The sequence below is a fragment of the Acinonyx jubatus genome, chromosome C2, assembly GCF_027475565.1.
Source record: "Acinonyx jubatus isolate Ajub_Pintada_27869175 chromosome C2, VMU_Ajub_asm_v1.0, whole genome shotgun sequence".
Lineage (NCBI taxonomy): Eukaryota > Metazoa > Chordata > Mammalia > Carnivora > Felidae > Acinonyx > Acinonyx jubatus.
Genome location: NC_069384.1, coordinates 47,816,834 through 47,836,982, shown reverse-complemented (window position 1 = coordinate 47,836,982; position 20,149 = coordinate 47,816,834). Strand labels below are relative to the sequence as shown.

General features: G+C 36.2%; 1 protein-coding gene across 32 annotated transcripts in view; it reads left to right on the top strand.

Annotated features, from left to right (window-relative positions):
• Positions 1-20,149, top strand: part of ABI3BP (ABI family member 3 binding protein) — a 262,501-nt gene that overhangs the window by 143,933 nt on the left and 98,419 nt on the right. For 24 of the 32 annotated variants that reach the window (XM_053220756.1, XM_053220744.1, XM_053220759.1 and 21 more), the window contains 15 exons: positions 406-477; positions 1,285-1,359; positions 6,137-6,178; positions 7,049-7,087; positions 7,711-7,791; positions 8,222-8,269; positions 9,365-9,427; positions 9,544-9,618; positions 10,308-10,355; positions 11,850-11,909; positions 12,729-12,818; positions 15,191-15,271; positions 16,423-16,482; positions 17,330-17,413; positions 18,653-18,712. In XM_053220756.1, coding sequence (XP_053076731.1) covers positions 406-477; positions 1,285-1,359; positions 6,137-6,178; positions 7,049-7,087; positions 7,711-7,791; positions 8,222-8,269; positions 9,365-9,427; positions 9,544-9,618; positions 10,308-10,355; positions 11,850-11,909; positions 12,729-12,818; positions 15,191-15,271; positions 16,423-16,482; positions 17,330-17,413; positions 18,653-18,712 — 978 coding nt within the window. The remainder of the gene's footprint in view (positions 1-405; positions 478-1,284; positions 1,360-6,136; positions 6,179-7,048; positions 7,088-7,710; positions 7,792-8,221; positions 8,270-9,364; positions 9,428-9,543; positions 9,619-10,307; positions 10,356-11,849; positions 11,910-12,728; positions 12,819-15,190; positions 15,272-16,422; positions 16,483-17,329; positions 17,414-18,652; positions 18,713-20,149) is intronic. The other 8 variants (XM_053220765.1, XM_053220753.1, XM_053220770.1 and 5 more) reach the window with 6 other exon arrangements.

The window sequence follows — 20,149 nt, the reverse complement described above, 5'->3', positions numbered from 1 at the left end:
TAATACTTGTGCAGAAGCTCAGAAAAAGAGTTGAGGATGTAAGCTTCAAAATATGTGTAGGGTTTAGACAGAGGAGAAGGAGGAGGGAACACATCCCAACACCGAATTTGCATGGTAGAGGTAGCTTATCAGGAGGTACTATTTTTCACTGTCAAATGATACACTCAGAATCATGCCCAACAAATCAGGTTTTGCTTATTCCATGATAGTATACAGTTTTTTTATTGCCTTTGCTATTAGGACTGAACTTAGAAATTATTTCCCAAAACCTGTACTCACTGTCGTTGTAAACACTGACAATTAAATATGGCAGGATTTGAAAGGGCCATTCAGTTATTCTTCGAGCGATTATCTTTTTATTGTCTGTAGGATATCTTAATATTTTTATTTCCTTTCCATCACCAGAAAGAACCACAAGTCCTGGAATAATTACATCTAAAATTCCTAAAAGCCCTGAACCTACATGGACAACACTGGGTAATGACATGTCCTTAGTAGTTAGATGTGTTACTTAATTTTACCATGAAAATCCAGTACCTTAGCTTTTGTGTAATGTCTCAGTCACTGTGCTAGTTGGATAATTTTGTCAATTGTGATGATTTCATACAGTACAGCAGCCCTGTGACTTTCATGGTTTTGGGTAATTTGTCCCATAGTTAATGTACCTGAAATCAGCATTCAGACATTATCCTGTACCTTGGAAAGCTGGAAAACACGGCTGCTTCATCACCTTCCATAAGTCATTGTATTTGAAGTAGAGTCCTAAACACAGTTCTCCATTTTTCTGAGTAACATCCTCAAGTTCAACTTCAGACTTCATTTGGAAGAACCGTGTTCTATTATGATGTTAGTAGAATTTCTTTGTATAGTAGATCATGCATTATATCTATCAGTGATTATCAATCTTAAACGTGCCTTCTTTCTGGTGCTTAAAGACTTGTATGTGGCTGAGAAATGTGAAGTAAGGGGGCAAAATGATTCCATAGATTTTTTTCAAAGATAATGGATTAAAATAATGCTCTTTGTGTAGTTATTGTTGCTATTTGTAGCAATGCTATTTCTGTTAGTTCAAATATGTCCTGAAATGTTTTTTTTCAAACCAGATGAAAATTTATCACTTTATTCATTCAGTGTTGTTCTGTAAAATATTCTTTCAGTGGAACACTTGCAAAACCTTCCAAGATGAAGAGTTCATTCCACTTAAAACATAGCTTTTTCTTTTGTGGCTTTAGACACTGAAATGCCCAAATATTGATTTGTTGATTATTTTCTTTACTTTTCCAGCTCCCAGTAAAACACAATTTATCTCTTTGAAACCTAAAATTCCTCTCATCCCAGAAGCGATAGACACCAAACCTGGTAATTACCCTGATTTTTTTTTTTTCCAAAAGTAGGGTTGAAAATTTATTTTATGCCACTCTTTGGAGTAAGAACTTCTGATTTGTATTTTGCTATTTGATGCAATTTTTCCATGAAAAGTACAAAAATGCAATGAAATGATCTCCTTATAACCAGCCCTTCTGATATTATGGCAGCCTCATTCTGAGCTGTTGGGTGGATGACCAACCCAGAGAAAATACAGAAATACAGGGATGTGAGTGATTGAGGACTCCCTTGTCTAAGACAACGGAATAGTTTCCAGTACCACAGTTGACTGGAATTCTGATCACACTAAACAGCCTTTCAGCCTAAAAAGGGAGAAGTGTTTCCCTCCCCTAAAAACTCTGCCCTTGTTTTAGAGCTTCTCAGTTCTCCAGCTGCAAAATCAGAAAGGGTAGTATTTTCCTAATGCTGCATTACTTCTTGCTGAATTGAAGCTTATATCTGAACACTGACATTTGTTTACTCCTCAGGATATGACAATGATGGTTTGCTGAAAAGAAGGCTCTTTTGCAGGGAGGGGTTATTCTGTATATGTAATTAAAGACAGAGACAATTCTCTGCATATCAATTGCAGGACATGTTGAATGACCAAATCTGCATTTTATTCTGTCTATCCAGAATCTATACAGAAGTTTAAATGTTGACTTATGAGTATCCCTTTATATATAGGAATTTTGTTGCTATTCATCATTTTCATCCAAATTTTAAACTCTTAGCTTCTGGAAGAATATATTTCTCACTGTCCTATTCAATGGATTTTTCATTAGTGCATGTTTACAAAGTAAACAATGATTGAACCAGAGATTTTCTACTTAAGCAGGCATGATTTTTTTTTTTTGCAGTGAAATGTGTAAGGAAGAAAAATGTAACTGCTCAGAAAAGGAATTGTTATGACTCCCTTCAAAGAGGCAGTGAGATTTCCAGGTGTAGGTGTCAGACCAAAGGAAATGAGGGATTAGTCAAAGGGATGTGTAGTTGGCACTGTGACCATGGGTGAGGTCTTCATGTTGGAGAAATGGAATTAAGTACTCTTACTCCGAGAGGTTACTTGGAGAAAGAAGCACATAGCTAATGAAACTGAAGGCCCCTAACAGTTTATTTTTTAATGTTTTATTTATTTTTGAGGGAGAGAGAGTGCAAGCAGGGGAGGGGCAGAGAGGGGGTGGCATAGAGGATTCCGTGTGGGCTCTATGCTAATAGAAGCAAGTCCCATGCAGGGCTTGAACTCACAAACTGTGAGATCATGACGTGAGCCAAGGTCAGACACTCAGCTGACTAGACACCCAGGCGCCGCAAGAGCCCTAACAGTTTAAATCAATGAACTCCAATAGCTATATGACAGAAGGATTTAATGTACATTTATTTAAAAATCATGCCTAGAGAGCTTTGGGATAAGATAAAAACTGTTTTGTTGTATTTTGAAAGGGAGCTATTACTAAGTGGATTGAGAAATACTATTGGATGTTTAGACCATAAATTTAAATACATGTCTCTCTGATCTAATTATTCCTGTTAGTATAAGATAAAAGTTGAAAAAAGCAAAAAAGTCTGCATTTGATCTTAACGGTTTATACATGATTAGTTACATTATTAATTTCAGTCCTTTCTAAAGAAAGGTTTAGTAGAAATTCATTAATACAAATAAGGGGCGAGGATGTGTTCCTATCCATTTAAGCTACTTGAGCAAAGAGACTTGTTAATTTGACATTTCCTTTTAAAATGTGGCCAATTATTTGGAAGCTAATGAGTCTCTATTCCTCTGGTGTGTACCTTCTAATCACCCAAGAATATCCACGCTTTTCCCCCTGGCATCAAATATAACCACTTCAGAATCTGCACCTAAAGTTACACAAACTCAAATTGACCTCCGGTGGTCTGAGGCAACACAGAGTAACAACAGGATCTCTGCAAACCATTGCTTGGGTTTTAGCTTTTTAAAATATATTTATTTTTATTTTAGGGCAGGCCACCATTATAGCTTTGCGGAAGATTTCTGTTTCTAGCCAAGGTTCAGGAGAGCAAATCAACCACCAAAAGCTTTTCTTATTTGAGTGATTCATTGCCTTTCCCACCGCTCTCACTCTGCTATTTTTCCATTTCACTTTCCATGCAAGTTGCTTTTCCTCTGGTTTTCCTTTGTGGTTAAACTAACGAGTAAAAACCCACATTGGGTTTGGCTTATTTTGTAAGCATAATCCAGTGCTTTCTTGAAAATGCCACCATCTACCATGTCCCAACGTGTCTGCCTCAACCAACAAGAATTTCATCCTTCATAATTAATCTTTAAGATTGTAATGGCCTTCGGCTATTCAAGCTTTTAATGGACTGGGGAAAAAAAAAGGAGAGACCTTCAATTACAGGTATTTTTTAACACGATTCTCTGACATGGTAGATAGAATTGTAAATTTTTCTTATTGCTCATTACAAATCATGAGCCATTGTATCTTTCTTTTGTGCTGAGGTGACTGGTGTAGTTATTTGCATGCCGCTTAACATTTTTAAACCTTTATCATTATACCTTAAAATTATAAAGTAGAGGAAATTTTGTCAGAAGATATATTTACTTTTTTAAAAAAATGTTTTCAATGTTTATTTTTGAGAGAGAAAGAGACCCAGTGTGGGGGGGGGGGGGGGGCGGGTGGGCACGCAGAGAGAGGGAGACATAGAAGTGAAGCAGGCCCCAGGCTCTGAGCTGTCATCACAGACCTTGAGGCAGGGCTCAAAGTCACGAACCAGGAGATCATGACCTGAGCTGAAGTCAGACACTTAACCAACTGATCCACCCAGACTCCCCAAGAAGATACATTTGCTTCTGATAAACCCTGACTTTAATATTTCTGTGTGCAGGTGAATTGGAAGCTTAATTGATGGGGCTCCATACCTATTTGGTCTCAGTTTCAGTCAGGAACTAAAAAAATACAGATTTTTCTTTATAAAATTTGTAAGACCACATTCTTTAATCTTTGTAAATTCTAAAAATGCTACAAGTAGCAAATCTTACTTTTTCTAAGTTTTAGAAGGCAACTGTGTAGAAATTAAAACACGAATCACAGCCTCAAAATTTCAGAAGAGTTTTTGTTTGCTATTTTCAGGCATGGATTTGTTTGGATAGTTATTATATTTAATGTATCGACATTTACTATTTACCCTTTCTCCTGTAGAATCTGAGACATCCAGTCTCCCTCTATCCTCTCTTTTTTTCTCTCTTACATACACATACACCACACACACACACACACAATTTTTGCCTTACTATGTGTACTTCAATCTCATACATCACTTTGGCTTTGCCATTTATCTGTTGTAATCTATTTCTGGACAAGTTCTTGAGAAATCAAAAAAAAAATTTGGCCACAGTCATGCTAATGAATGATGCCGCCTTTCAGTAATACCTTGTGCTATTCATTGCTTTCAGAATAAATGAAAATTCTCTACCTGTGATATTTGTTGTTACATTTTCTTTTTTTGTATACTAACGAGTCTCTACTTATTTCCCCAAAACTTTTCACAGCCTTTAGTCCAGAAACATCACAGAGAACTCCTGGTAAATGTAGCATAAGAAATACAAGTAACAAAGTTATTTATGTCCTCTTAAGCTAGTTGGTGGGTGTCATATTAATTAATTGATTTCTGTAACAAAGGAAAGAGGGGCCTCTGAATGGCTCAGTTGATTAAACATCCAACTTTGGCTCAGGTCATGATCTTGTGGTTCACAGATTCAAGCCCCGTGTTGGGTTCTGTGCTGACAACTCAAAGCCTGGAGCCTTCTTCAGATTCTGTGTCTCCCTCTCTTTCTGTTCCACCTCCCCAGTCGGAGTCATTTAAACAAAGATTAAAACAAAAAAAAAAAAAAACATTATAAGAAAAAAAGGCAAAGAATCTTCACTTTTTCTTCTGCTTCAAAAATTGGGTTCCTTTTTAAATTTTCTTCCTGAAAGAAAAGAATTCTTTTTGTTCTGTAGAATAAGAAATCTATTGTATCGTCTTTTTATAAGTCCAGATATTGTAACCAAACTGTATTCAGCATGAAGTATCATTTACATACTGCCAATTTGAAACACATTGGAAGGTTTGTTATCTTTCAGAATACTTAAATAATATTTTTATTTAATTGGTTCAGTATCTGATAAAATCCAAGATTACTTTTTGGCTTCTTTGATTTGCTAAACAAAATAGACTAAATTTCATATGTAAACCAATTTGTTCACCAGCAATAGGTGCTACCAAATAAAAGGAACATCATATGAATACTTGTGGCCCTTTTTAGACCATACATTCAATTCCTATTTTTTTAAAAAGAGTATCAGATCCAGCAAACCTGAGAAATCCAAAACTAAGAGCTCAGACCTGGTTATAGGTCCATGGGTCTTTTGCCTCTTCCCACTTCCTTGGATGAAACTGACTATCCTGTATGAAAACAAAATGGCAGATGACAAGACACTCTGACAAACCTCAGAGAGGCTACCCTGACCTCCCCTTAAAGCAGAGCAGTATGTCCCCAGGTACTAGGAGCAATCTTCAGAATATTGAGTGGTGGGGAAAATAGTGAAGAAATCAACAACGAACATCAGAATTCTCATTTCTTTTTTTGTGGTTCATGGAAAGGATGTGGGGTGATTGAGCTTTACTGTAATAAACCATAGAACCAGACTGTTCACCAGCGAGAGAACAACTTTTACCGTAAAAGACATTTATTTACTATTTTAAATGGTTATATTCAGCATGGCCTTTGATATTACCTATTTTATTGCAGCCCCAGAACCTCAGACTCTACCACCATCACAGTCAACAATAGGTAATGAAGTTTCCTTTACTGAGTGGAAAACAAAACAAAACAAAAAAAAAAAAAACCCCACCTCTCTTTCTTTAGCACCTTTTATGTTGAACGTTGTCATTAGCTTGGGTTTTTAAAAAAACTCTTAATTTTCCTTCAGATTTTTATTTCAGCCATTTTTGTCAGAAGATACACTCTTTGTGCTTAACTAAGCCAAGCCTCTGTAACAGCCGTGAAAGCCAGAGACTGGTTTTGATTTGACGCATTCTGTGTTGTCTCTCCTTATATTTGATTAATATTTCCTGAGCTTGCTTTAACCTGGCTGTTTCCAGTGGAAGACATTCGTTTCCCTCTACTTGCAGATATTTTTGTGTTTTTACTTATAGAGGTGTTTTTCTTACTTTCAAAATTCGAACATTTGCAGATTTTCTTGAAAAGCATTATGATCTTTCCCGGTCTAACTATCCTGATGTGTCCTCGGCAATTCATTAAGAGAAATAGAAAAACTCACCCCAATGTTTATAGCTTCTTTTTCTTCAAAGAGAGCAAAAATTGTGTTCTGCTGGTGCTATCTTAGCCAATGACCCATATTTTCCTTTATAACACAAACTGTTGGTTACTTTATTGCATTCTTACCTTCCAAATGAGAATCATGCCCTCTTTTGTTTTTTTCCATTTTTCTCTCCAAATTTAATGGACTACATTTTTGTTCATTTTGTCTAAAAACACAGGAACCTATTAAATAAAAAAGGAATGTCTTATATGGATAAAAGTTTCACCATTTACATATAATTGCTCAACTTTAGAAATTAGAATTTTTCATATCTAATTAGACTTTATAGTTTTTCCTTTGATATTGATTCCTTCCTGATGATTTTCATGTACTCTTAGGACCTGAAACTCCGGAAACCAAACCTTCAACAACATTAGGTAATACAGTTATTTGAGTGAGTGACCTTTATTTCCTCTTTTCCTGACTGCTGGTATTTTTATTAACAGGCTCACATTAATGGATTAATCCATGGATACCTGTTTGTGTTCTTTGTTCTTACTTGCAGAGAAAAAAATTTAAATTCTATAGTGTTATAAACTATATTTCATTTTTAAGAAGTTGCCTTTCCTGAAACAATCTCTGAATTCAAAGACTTTTTATACATACTGTTAACTTGTGAACTTTTAATGCTAAATGAAAAACTTCTTTTGAATCTTAGGCCAAATAAATTTTAATTTGTATCCCTAGTGGCTCCTTAAAGGTACATTTCTCATGTTCCTGTTAAACATACACCTTCAAAATTTTTAGGAGACTGTCTTCTCTAAGCTGTACAGACTTTTGAGTTTTCCATCTCAAAATGGAATAGGGAAAATTTAATCAAAAAAATATTATTCAAGACCTCAGTTAACTGGGTAAATGATGATAGAAAGTTGCAAAACAGAAGAATATCTACTCATAATAAACCAAAGGACTTAAATGTGCTTCTAAGATACATGTAGTATTGATTGTCAGTTTTTTGAGCTACTGCTCCTATATTAACTAGCTAATTGTCTTTCTTCAGCTTCACCAAAGACCAAACGACCAGGTCGTCGCCCCCGCCCTAAAACCACACCTAGTCCAGATGTGCCCAAGTCCAAACCTGGTAAATGTGATGCTGAGGGTTCCAGTTAACATAGAAAATGTAATATATAGTAGCTTCTGATAAAGTAGCTACCTATTACCTAAATAGCTGGACTTTAAGAACCAGTATAGTTGACTTTCATATTTAAGCATCTGTACATTCTATACTTACCGTATATTTTTATGTATTTGTAACTATTAGGTACACACACAGTCAGCTGGCCCACTAAATGGATTATTAAAGTAGGGCACCCTAAAAGTTTGTCGTAGGATGCATATTTATGGCAGATGAGGTGTGGGAAAGGAAGGGGAAGAGGGGTAATGGGAAGAGTGAAAGGGAAAATCACATTCCCTTTCTTAGGGATGAGGAGTTTAAGAGTGGGGATTAATGTTTCCTTCCTCGAGATGCTGCTTCTTGATATAATTAGTATTCTTGCCTTTTGCTTCCATAGCTCTGGAACCTGCTACGGTACAACCGGAGCTCTTGGTGCCCACAGTCGGTAATTCTCCTCTCCTCCAGTTGCTTTCACGGAATGTCACTTTGGCTCTTATTCTCCACCAGGCATGACTGCAGGGCCACTGCACCATCACAGTTTCATTCCATGCTTTTCCTCATGTTTTCTCTCTGGGTCTGAAGAGCCTGAAGATAGGAGACTTCTTCTAGAAGAATCCTACCTGTGTGCTTCTTTAAGGAAGGTCTGTGGCCTTGGACACAACTTCCTGCTTCTCCACAAACTCTTTGTCTCTCTATGTCCTTCTGTTGAGAAAACCTTCCACTTCTTCTCAGACAGGGACTTCCCTGCTCATCCTGGGCTTGGCAAATGGCAAGATTTTGTTCTGGTGCCATAATTGTCATTTCATTGCTTTACTCATTCCACTTGTAAGACTTTTGCCCTCTTAAAAAGCTGCATGAAATAATGGCTTCTTCAGCTTTCTGTTTCTTGCAGAATTTTTGTGAGTATATTTTGATAACTAGAAGCATAAACACTATTTTTGGTCTAGGGTCCAATATAAAATTAGTGTGGTCTTTGTAACTTAAGAATAAGAATTATAGAACAAGAACAAGAATTATAAGTCCCAAACTTGTTTTATTGTTTTTGGTACTAATGCTGTTTGACTGTTGTTAGTTCAATACCATTTCTCAGCATTCACAAAAACTGTGCTTTACTTTGGAAAATTCCAGAACTCTGTAGCCATGTAAACTTCTGTATAATTTAAAGTGTGTATGGATTATTTCCCAGGTCTCCTACTAAACAAGATTCAAATTTCTACACTACTACTTATATGCTTTAAAAAACCTTACAATTAAGAAATACAACTATTATACTTGTGATCTCTGAAATTATAAAGAAAAAAGTCTTACTGTAGTTCTCATTACTTTGCTCAAAGGCACATTTTGAACATTTCCTAAAGATTTTTCCTTTTGGAAAAATTGGTACAAATGGACATATTTCCCATCCTTCATACACCCCAGGAATTAATTTTATTGTATATTCAGTGAACTTATATAGTGTTTTTGCTCAAGTGTATGTGTCTTTAATTATGATAGTTACAGCCATGATCATTGTGCTAATTTTTAATACCTTTTTCTTTAGCATCAAAACCATCCAAAAGACCTAAAACCACACATAGACCAGATACACCTCAAATCCAGCCTGGTAATCACTACTTTCACTGCCTTGATCTAAAACTAGGAGAATGGTGTGTAAGTAACATTAATCTTGATATTCACAGCCCTGCTATGACACTAATTATAGCACCTTTTTCTCTTCAGATTCAAAACCACCAAAGCAATTACTTCCTAAACCCCAAACCACAGCACAACCAGATATGCCACCAACTAAACCCGGTAAACATAATTTCTAGTGCTTTAGTTTAAGAAGTTTATTCTGGGGAATGTTGTTGAAAATATTTATAATTTGTTATACCATATAAAGCATAAAAACCCAATATTATGATTTGGCTCATTATCTTTTCAAAGTAACCATACCAGTTAAATGAACAATCAATGTGTAAGAAGTTAGTTTTACATCTGATAGTCTGACAGATTACATTTTCTTAACATTTTTAGGCTCTGTTTTATGAATTTGGGTATGTGATGAACAGAAGCCTGGTTTTTCTGTATCTGGAACATAGTTGGTAGTGATTTTAGCATTCACCAATAGATAGGACCAGGAAGGCTGACAATGTGTTCTTGTTTTAAAGGCATGTAATCAAGGATTGGCTTCGTCTAAAATACCTTGATGGCATTTTAAACAGTAACTATTAACTAAGTGATTTCCTACCAAATAAGAAGATTTTTATATAACAGTACTACAAATTCAACTGTTTTGCAATCGAGATTTTCTCCTAAGTTTCCAATTAGTATAAAATTCTAATTTAGTAAGAGAGTATCTCATAATAAATAAAGTTATGAAGAAAGCAATTTATATCAACTTAGAATAAACCAGGTTCTGTATCCTATGAATTAAGCATCAGGGAGCACCTAAAACTTTAGATTTCTTTACTTTTATTATATCTGTTTATTTTTCATGATAGTCTTTGATCCTGCTACATTTGAGACTGAAGCTCCCTCCACAACCATAGGTAATGATGTCTTCCTTCTTGGTCAGTGTTTCTCTGGGCCTCTCCCTCTCCTGTCAGTGGCTGTATTCTCTTACCTAAACAATTGTAATTCATCATTTTTTCATTCATTTCCACAAACTGTTGATTGTTTTTAACGGGCAACTTTCAACATCATAAGGCATTCTTACTTCTGTTCAGTTTATAATCCCTGTATGTCATTCTTCCTTTGATCCCCTTCAAAGACATTCAGATTGCTGGCAGCACTTGATGCTGTCAAGGGTCACTGGGGCTGAGAGACCATCCATCCTGCAAACCAGGAAATCTTTGAGAGTTCTGCTTTCATGTGTGTATAATTTATGGTTATGAGAGAGGAGCAGTTAACAATGTGGTTGGGGCTTGAGGCAATACATAATTGTCTCTTTCTTGCAAAAGTCCTTTCCTCTTTGATTCCATGCTATCCAAATACACCTGAACATTTGTTGACAAATTCATCTTGTCATCATGACGAATTCATACACCTGTTGACAAATTCATCTTGTGCTGATTTCCAAGCAAAATACCAATTCCCTTTTTTGTTTGAAGGCAACCCGTTTCGAATATTGCTTCATCCTGTTGTCCTCGCCTTCTACATCTCTTCTGTAGGCACAGATTTCCATTAATTCGGAAGAGTTCGTCAGATGTGGCTTCAAGCAACTCTGCAGTGATGTCTTAGCAAAAGGGAATCTCTATATAAGTGCTTACAGCGTGTTCATGATAAGATGTTTATGTTACATTTAGTCTTCTGGACTTAATGACAAATAGAGATGGTAATTTAAATCCAAGGAGTTATAAATCACAATTTCACATGTATGCATAATTCGATCATTTTAGAATGTTACAGAATTATAGGAATCCTGTTTATAGAGCCAAAAAGTCAAATTATTACTCTTGAGATTTTTTTCTTAATCATTTCTATTGCTTGTTTGAATACTCATCTCCTAATTATTCATTTAACCTAAGTGAATAAAAAAGGAGAAATAGAGAAAGAGTACCCCATTTCACATGGAGAAAAGGCACAAGTTTATGTTTTGCATAACTGTCACACGTCTCCAATAAACAGACTAATTGAGAATATTTTTAAAAATTCTCCTCACTACCACAATTCTTCAAAACAAATAACGGTTGTAGTGAAAGCCTTCGAAATACTAACAGAAGCTTTTGCAGTTTTTCAGAGTAATTTAAAATACATAGTAGCCAACTGACATGTTTTTGGAGCCAAGTTTCCAATATAGTTGGAGTCAAATAATTAAATACAGGAAAAAGCTTTCCATTGGCCTCATAGGGATGCAGAATACAAGAGGTATGTCTTTGTTTGTGAGTTGTATGAATGCCAGAGTACAGCCAAATACCATTTTAACAGCGTTCAGAAATGCTTTCAAAACATTACAGGGTAAAGAAAATACATTTTGAAGATAATTTTCTTTCCTTTTCTACATTTCTTAAATCTCCATTGTTTATTGTATTGCTTTTGGCCAGTTCCCGCTACAGACCTTGAACCCGTAACTCTGAGAACTGAAGCTCCCAGGACAACATTGGGTAATGACTTTTTATGTCCTTAACCAAGTGCATTTTCCACTTGTCCAGTCTATTTCATTACTATCTTGGTCAAGTGGTGTTCTTTTTTCTAAGATTTTCTCATTGCCCTCTCTTATCACTCAACTATATTCTTCATTTTGAATACTGAAGATGTTTAATATAAGTTATGTGATTAGTCACTTGGTTAAACCTGTATGCAGCTGGTACACGGCATCTGTCTTCCATATTATCCAGCTTTATTAGTGCTTTACAGAACCTGTGATTCTGCCCCGTGTTCTGTGGTAAAGCTAAATTTCAAATACAATTAGGAGTGGCTGCTCCATAAACATCAATGTTAATTCTATGGACATCAACCGAAAGTTGTTTTAAGATAGGGCATTTTTATGGTTTACCAATGATTTTAAGAAGTTAAATTTGTTTATTCTAATGTTTAATGGGATGTATGTCTAAGCCAAATAATTTCTAAATATGATCTCACAAAAGCAGGTGAGCCTGGGTCCATCTCCGATGGACATGCTGTGTTTCTGGTTTCCTGGTTTCCCTGGAGTCAGGATCCTTATTGAAAATCTGACGCCAATAATAATAAGCTTTTCAGATTATTAGAATAATGTTATGTAATCCTTCTCAGAGAACTGTCAGCGGACAACTCCCCCCCCCCCAATTTTTTTTGCATACAGATGACAAAATTCCAAAACAAAAGAGACAAATTTATTAAGGCTTAGGAAATTTAGCCAAATTTTACAAAATCTAGAGCTGTGTATCATCCTTTCTTGAGTTTCTGGAGTCATAAGACAACATTAACCAGTTTCCTTCCTCCAGCTCCAAAAACAACACAACGGACAAGAACACGTCGTCCACGTCCAAAACATAAAACCACACAGAGCCCAGCGGTATCTCAGACTAAACTAGGTAAATATGTGGTTCCTGGTAACTGTGGAACCCCTTGGATGTGATACGTGCATGACAGTTTAACTTGCCACCTAATAGCTCTGGTGACCCTTCATTGTGAAGGCCGAAGTCACAAGAGCTCTAGTTAATAATTATGACTGCCTTGTGCTGCTTGGTATCTTCTTGGTACCTTTGTATTTTATTTGCTTTCTCTGAAAAATTATATTTTTCTCTTTGATTCTGGTTTATCAAAAACTTAGTTAAGTAACTAGCATATTTAGTTCACTTAGTCACACATTTTACTAAGTGTTCCATTAGCCTCTGTGAAAAATAGTTCAGAAGTAACAAATCACTTGGCTGAGGAAGGAAGTTTCTTATGTAGAAACTGTTCACTAATAGATGTAAAGGAATATGGGCAGAAGCAATATATCTACTGGGCTTTACCAACTGTTAGGCACATAGTTAATTCTTAGAGAAGTAAAAGATCCGTGAGCTGGTAAGTGTAATGTGGACCTCAAAATTTATACAGTTTGTAGACCTGTTGCTGGGATAGGCAGGAATAGCATAAACAGAGGCTGGAAGGTACTATATATGTGGGTGACAGCAGAAGATCGGAATTAGGAGGGCAACCTGAATGGGAGAAAGGAGAAAGACAATGTTCACTAGGCTGATTCTCAGAAATTTTGGTCAGTGATGCTACTTTTAGATGGGTCCATAAAAAGGACCTTAAATGCCTGACTTCAGTGATTGGATTTAAGCCAATTGGCTACCACATACTCTCCTATCTTCCTGGGGTCAGGCCTTTTCTGTCCTGGTAGCAGAGAAATGCACTGACAAGTTTTGCAGACTGAATGACCCTCTGTATCTTGTTCTTTTATTTATCTTTGGACAGACGTCTTGGTCTTCTTCCAAAGTAGACACTCAACAAAAAGCATCCTCTATTTTGGCTATTCATTATAGTGTCTGCTTAAATATATCAACTATTGCATCTATAATGACCTAGGGATTTTTTCTAATAAATTATACTTTCACATTGTTTTCTCATAATTTTTTACCATAAAATTCCTTGACAAAAGCCTAAAGATTTTTCTAAGTAGGGTTTTTATTGTTGACGTGTTATCAGATAATATTGAAAACAAGCAAAACTTAGAGCTCTGTGGAGATACTGAAGATATAACTATTTCATAAGAACAAATATCTTTGTACCTTCACCTCAGAACTTTAAAAATGTTGCTTTTTTGCTGTAGAACCAATACCACACTGGTGAAGTTCATTTTGAAGAAAGTTCAATGACTTTTCCCAAGTGTTTAACGTTTCTTTTTAAATTACTTTTGATCATTGCTTGCTAGAGACTCTGAACCCATTACTCCTGGGGCATCTATAGGTAGTGATCTTTTATGTCCTTTAGCAAGTGCTTTCTCTTATTCATTGTTAAACTCATTTGTGGTGCTATATAGACAATGATGTCATACTTTGTCATCATCCTATTACAGTATTCATTTTACAATATAAAAGGATTTTTAAAGATTGTTTATTAAAGATTTTATTTTTTTATTTATTTTGAGAGGAAGAAAGCACACACAAGCGGGGGAGAGATAGAGTATCCCAAGCAGGCTCTGTACTGTCAGCTGCCAGATGCAGGGCTCAAACTCAAGAACCATGAGATCATGACCTGAGCTGAAACAAAGATTTGGCTGCTTAAACCAATGAGCCATGCAAGTGGCCCTAAAAGGCTTTCCTTCTAACAGAAATGTGTATGGACTGAATTCAGCACCACTGTCTGCCCCATATCCCAGCTTCAAATTGTATCATGTCAATCTGAGTCTCCGCTTGAACAATACTGTTTGTTAGAGCTAAGGCCTAAATATGATAGTCTGTATATCCCTTATTTAGACCCCCAATAAGTTATTGGCTATGCCATGATTTTTTTCAGGCATCTTTTTTCTGTATTGCAAGTTCTAACTTTTTTTCACTTTGTAGATGTTTCAGCAAGTTTTGTGTGCTTATTCTAGTAAATGACCAAGTGGAATATTTGCCCGAGCCTAGTTATTTTAAATTATAATTAGAAGTGAATACTGTAGTGTGGTTTGAACTCTCACCCCATCATATGTTAGGAGCAATTTGTAACCAGTTTTGGATTAGGGACACTTTCAAAGAAGTGATAGTTCTTAATCTTCTTTTCTTAAACATAATTATATTGTAATTTTTAATCTTGGGAGAACTCAATTAAAAAAGGAAACCTCTTAACATACTAAAGGAGAAAACATCAAACCAAAGTAACAGTTTTCTCGACTCAAAGAAACTCTGACAAATTTTATAAAGATTAGTATATCATCTTAATCAGAGTTTATGAGCTATCAACACTATATTAATCCTAAATTTTCTTCCTTCAGCTACAACAACAAAGAGACCTCGTCGTCCACGCCCCAAAACTAAAACCACACCCCATCCAGAAGTACCTCAGACCAAACTGGGTAAATATGTGATTTCTGGTTTAAGGAATCCTAGCAGTCTACCCCAGTTGGGATCCTAAATTCTATGTACACAGTTGGCACATGTTCTATATATCTCTTAAGAGTAAAAGCTGCTGGTTAGTGAGCAGAACTTGAGATACCTGAGTATCTCGTGCTTCCTGTGTAGGAATCTTCTCCAGCAATGACTGTTTTATTTACTTTTCATACTATTTGATTCCATTCATGTCTTAGGATAAAGCTTGCTCAGTATTGAACCAACACAATCAATTCAAGTGGACTTCTTTTATTAATCCCCTCATAACACCCATAACCATATTAGTAGCTATGAGATACATAAGAAGTGGGAAGTATGTTTTATCCCCTAGTATGTATTACAGTTGTAAACAAAAGCCATTCCTGCATAAACATAGAGAAAATAACATGAGGCAGCCATGTTTACGCAAGTATGTGGCCGGGGGTGGGGTGGGGGGTGGTGGTGGCGGTGGCTGTGTGTCTATATGTATAACTCCTCAGATGGTAGAAATGCTATGTAATGGGTTAATATCTGGAGCAGGACAAGGATCAGGATATTAGAAAGAAACTAGTACAGAGTTTGGGTGAGTGAGTGGGTAAGGGAACAAAGTCTGACAAGCAGAGAATATCTGAAGCTGGCCTCCCAGATACAGAATGATTTCTAGGTGCTCTCCTGTTGAGTGGGCCCATAGGATAACTTTAAGGGAGGCTGAGAGGTGTACTTAAGACTTTAAATTTGACTTATGGGGCTTCAGTGATCCTTCTGCACAGGATCATGCTTTTTCTGCTCTTAAAACTGAGGATACCTAGTTTAATATAATATCAAAAAACAGGGGTTCTTTCTCACCTTACTGTATCAAATGCCACTCTTTTCACTAAAGACTTAGTCTCTTGGATGGTGTAGTATCAGCTTCATTTTGGCTATGTCTGGTATGTGTGGTGAACAGACCCTAAAATGACCCTTTACTCTTCAGCCCCTCATACTTCCTGCCTCTTGGTATTAAAGATGTGCGTAATCCATCTTTTCCCTGCCCTTTCTCCCTTAGAAGGCTTAGAAGCATTTTACTATTAAGATGAATTTTCTGACATTTCATGCATTCACAAAAATCTCTTTGGTTTCTTTTATTGATTTTTATCAGTTCCTACCACAGTCTTTGAACCAGTTTTTCTTAGAACTGAGGCTCCAGGGACAACACTAGGTAAGGACACATTACATCCATCAGCACCTGCTTTTCCTGCTCATTTGAAACCCACTTCATCACCATCATAACCACAGCTTCTTCTGCTTCATGAGACTTCCATGTCATCCTCTATTGTCTGTTCAGTTATCATTCAGTTACTTCTTTGTCATTCTGTTACTTCTTAATATACTGAGGAGAGTTAAAGCAACTCATCTGTTTTTAAAGGAGCCAAGTATGAACTTAGTCTAGTATATGCATCTGCAATTTAATGCATGTGAAAGTACGGCATCTTAATCCATGTAACCTGTTAATCACATTATTTGTTTGTGAGTTTCAAACATAGGAGGGTTGGGGTGAGAGTGTCTATCCTTGGTCTAAGCTAAGTATTGTCACAGCTGTTACAGTGTGGCATGATTCTTGTGCAGATCTAAATTCCTACAATTTTATTATGTGCATCATTTTGTGTTTTTGTTTTGTCATTTTAGGTAATGGTGTGGTCTTCTTTCAGTAAGGGGTGAAATAGAAATGAGCTCAATGATAATCAATTTAAATTATTAGTACCATCATTAGTTGAAATTCACCCTCCATCTTTCCCACCAACACTGTAACTCAGTAAAGTTTTGGAACTTTTATCATTTAGAGATACTTGTGAGAATATCCTTGATATATAAACTCATGTTTCTGTGTGACTTATGTTTTTCAGAGTAATGTAAATGATATAAAGAGGCAATTATCGAAATGGGGGCAAATATATTAAGCTGAAAGGAAAAATTTTCTGAAACTCAAGAAATTAGAAGACATATAATCCTATCCACAGCTTCTGGAACTAAGAACACTCTGTTAACCTGAGGTTTTCTTCCTTTAGCTCCCAAAGTACCTCACCAAACTCACCCTCCACATCCCAAACTTAAAACCACAAGGAGTCCTGAAGCACTTGACACTGAGCTAGGTAAATGTATATATCCTGGTTAAGCCTATCCCAGTGGGGCCCAGAGAAAGTGAAGGGGCAAGTCAAGGTAGATAATGAGAACATGGTTGAAGGGGTTTAGGTGATAGTGAATTTCTCAGGCTTGTGAATGAGAATCTTCTCTCTAAATGTTTATTTGATTTCTCATTAAATTCTTCTTATTCTTGAAATGTTAAATGTGTGTAGTGGAATGAAATAGGTACAGAATGAATATATGTTTGGGTAAATGGGAAATTGTTTCTTGGTAACTACAAAGTCAAGTCCAAGTCATAAGGATCTAGGGTAGGAATTGGCATTTTCTATAAAGGGCTTGAGAGCAAATATTTGGGACTTTGTGAGTCATGTAGTTTCTGTTGAACATTTTTATTTTTTTCCTTTTTAATTTTACAACACTTAAAAAATGGAAAAATCATTCTTAGCTTTACATGGAATATATGAAAATAAGCTATGGGCAAGATTTGGTCTATGGGCCATCATTGGTCAACCGTTGATTTAAAGAATCAATAATCAGAGTAGGCCAGAATAGTTGGGAAGGACTGAGCATTGAAATCACTATAGATTTAGATGGCTGGGGACAAAGGGGATGGAGAAGTACATAAAGGAAGGACACGTGTGGAGGGCCAGTGAGGGAAGGCAGAGGCTTTTCTCACCAGTTGAAACTCTAGGGCTTCTAAGTTTGATCACAAAGGGCATTTTTCTGAGGCTACTGTAGCTAAATGGGCCCAAAGGACCAGTTGAAAGGTATTTTTAATGTTGGCCTAAGGAGTTTGAATTCATTTAGTAATGATCAATGTTTGTATATAGTCAGGCTTTGCCTGAGCATTGGACAGAGAGCTACCCTGCTATACCTCAGACTGAATGCCTGTCCCTTCTCCTGTTCTCTTAAGTATTCTGGTAGGCAAAGCTCACTGTCTCTTTCCAAAGACGAGTTCTTAGCAAGATTGATGTGGTCTATTTTGGTACATTACTTAGACTAGGATTATCAAAGAGTGAGACACTACAGGGGCACCTTACAGGGATAATTATCTACTACAAAGACCACTCCTACTATGTGATGAATTGGTACCCGCATGCAGAGATGCCGTATCTCTCAGCTCAGAAAGTGAATAGTTTTTGCTTTGTACTCTAGACACATTAGTACTTAGGTACAATTAATTTTGCAGTTCTGAGATTGTATAAATATTTAACATTTCATTTTTGTTTTTTATTATTTTTGGTCAGTTCCTGCTATAATCTTTGAACCAGTCACTCCTATGAAAGAGACTCCAGGGACCACATTTGGTAATGCCATTTTCTGACCTTCAGCAAGAGCTTTTTCTGCTCATTGTCAAACTGATTCCACTTGTCATTCAACTACATTCTTTATCTTATGAGTTGAACATAAGGCCCAAAATGATGCTTCACTCTCTTGTTCTTAAGAGAGTCATGCCTGAATCTAGTTGGGGATATCTTTTTGCCCTGTAACTTACTTTAAAATTTTTTCATGCCACCTTCTGTTTTTGTCTTAATCTGAGTTCTCTGTTAAGGCAAATATCATATGTTCATGTGAGCACCTAATCCTGATCTGTGCTAACCAGGCTATGACAGGGAAGTTGCTTTATATATCCTTTGTAGTACTTTTTATCTGCCTGTTTGTTTTTGTTGTTGTTGTTAACTTTTGAGTAATATGTTTTTAGTAAATTGTCAATCAGATAATGTGATCAAGGACAGTAAGTTTAAATAGTAAGCCCCATCCTTAGGGTGAATCTGACTACCCCTTACTCACCACCATAGTTTAGAAATAGATGATTCTTAATCTTTTAAATGCAGTCAGGGTACTCTAGGAGAATGTGATAAAGGGGTTCCTGACTGGCTCAGTTGGTGGACTGTGCAACTCTTGATCTTGGGGCTACAGGTTTGAGCCCCACATTGGGTGTAGAGAGTAAAAACAAATTTAAATAATTTTAAAATATATGATAAAAATACTAATATTGACTCTCTGCATTAATAACTTCATGTTTATGTCATTTTGACCCCCAAATATCTTCAATAACAAAGGAAGATACAGGAACATAGTAGGGGCAAATTTTTCACACTAGAAATGTATATATTTTATGCAATTCAAGACAAATCTGTCAAGCTTTAGAAAACATTTTTTTTAACTTCATGATTTGTAGAACCATAAACTTTAAAGGTTATCTTTTTCCACCTCCAAAGACATCCCAGTGGGAATGTCATTCATAAACCAAACTTAAAACCACTCCAAGTCCTTTAAGATCCTGGGACTGCACTAGATAAAAACTGAGTCCTTTGTTTCAGAAGCCTGAGCTTTCTATGAAATGTTTCATAGCCTTACCTATTAAAAGTGTAAACCCACATAACCCTCTGATGAGGGAATCATGAAGAGTCCTTTCCTGTTCAGTGTTGGTGAGAAGTACATGTTTGGAAGATACATAATTTTCCTCTTGCTCAGGGTAGAAGGAAACATGTTTTACTTAGTCTTCAGGCTAGTGGAACACAAAAACTTTTCTTGCATAAAAAGCCTAGAGAAGGGAAATAAGGCAGGGTGCTTTCACAAATTCAAGGTTTTTGTTGGGTACATCAAGTGCTAGACTGATTATGTAAGTTATTGAAGAAGTAAAGCATCATTTTGGGCCTCAGTAGATCAGGGAAGGAGTTTGGGTCGTGACATCACATCAGAATTTGCACAAGTGGACAGGTGAGAGAGAACAAAGAAAA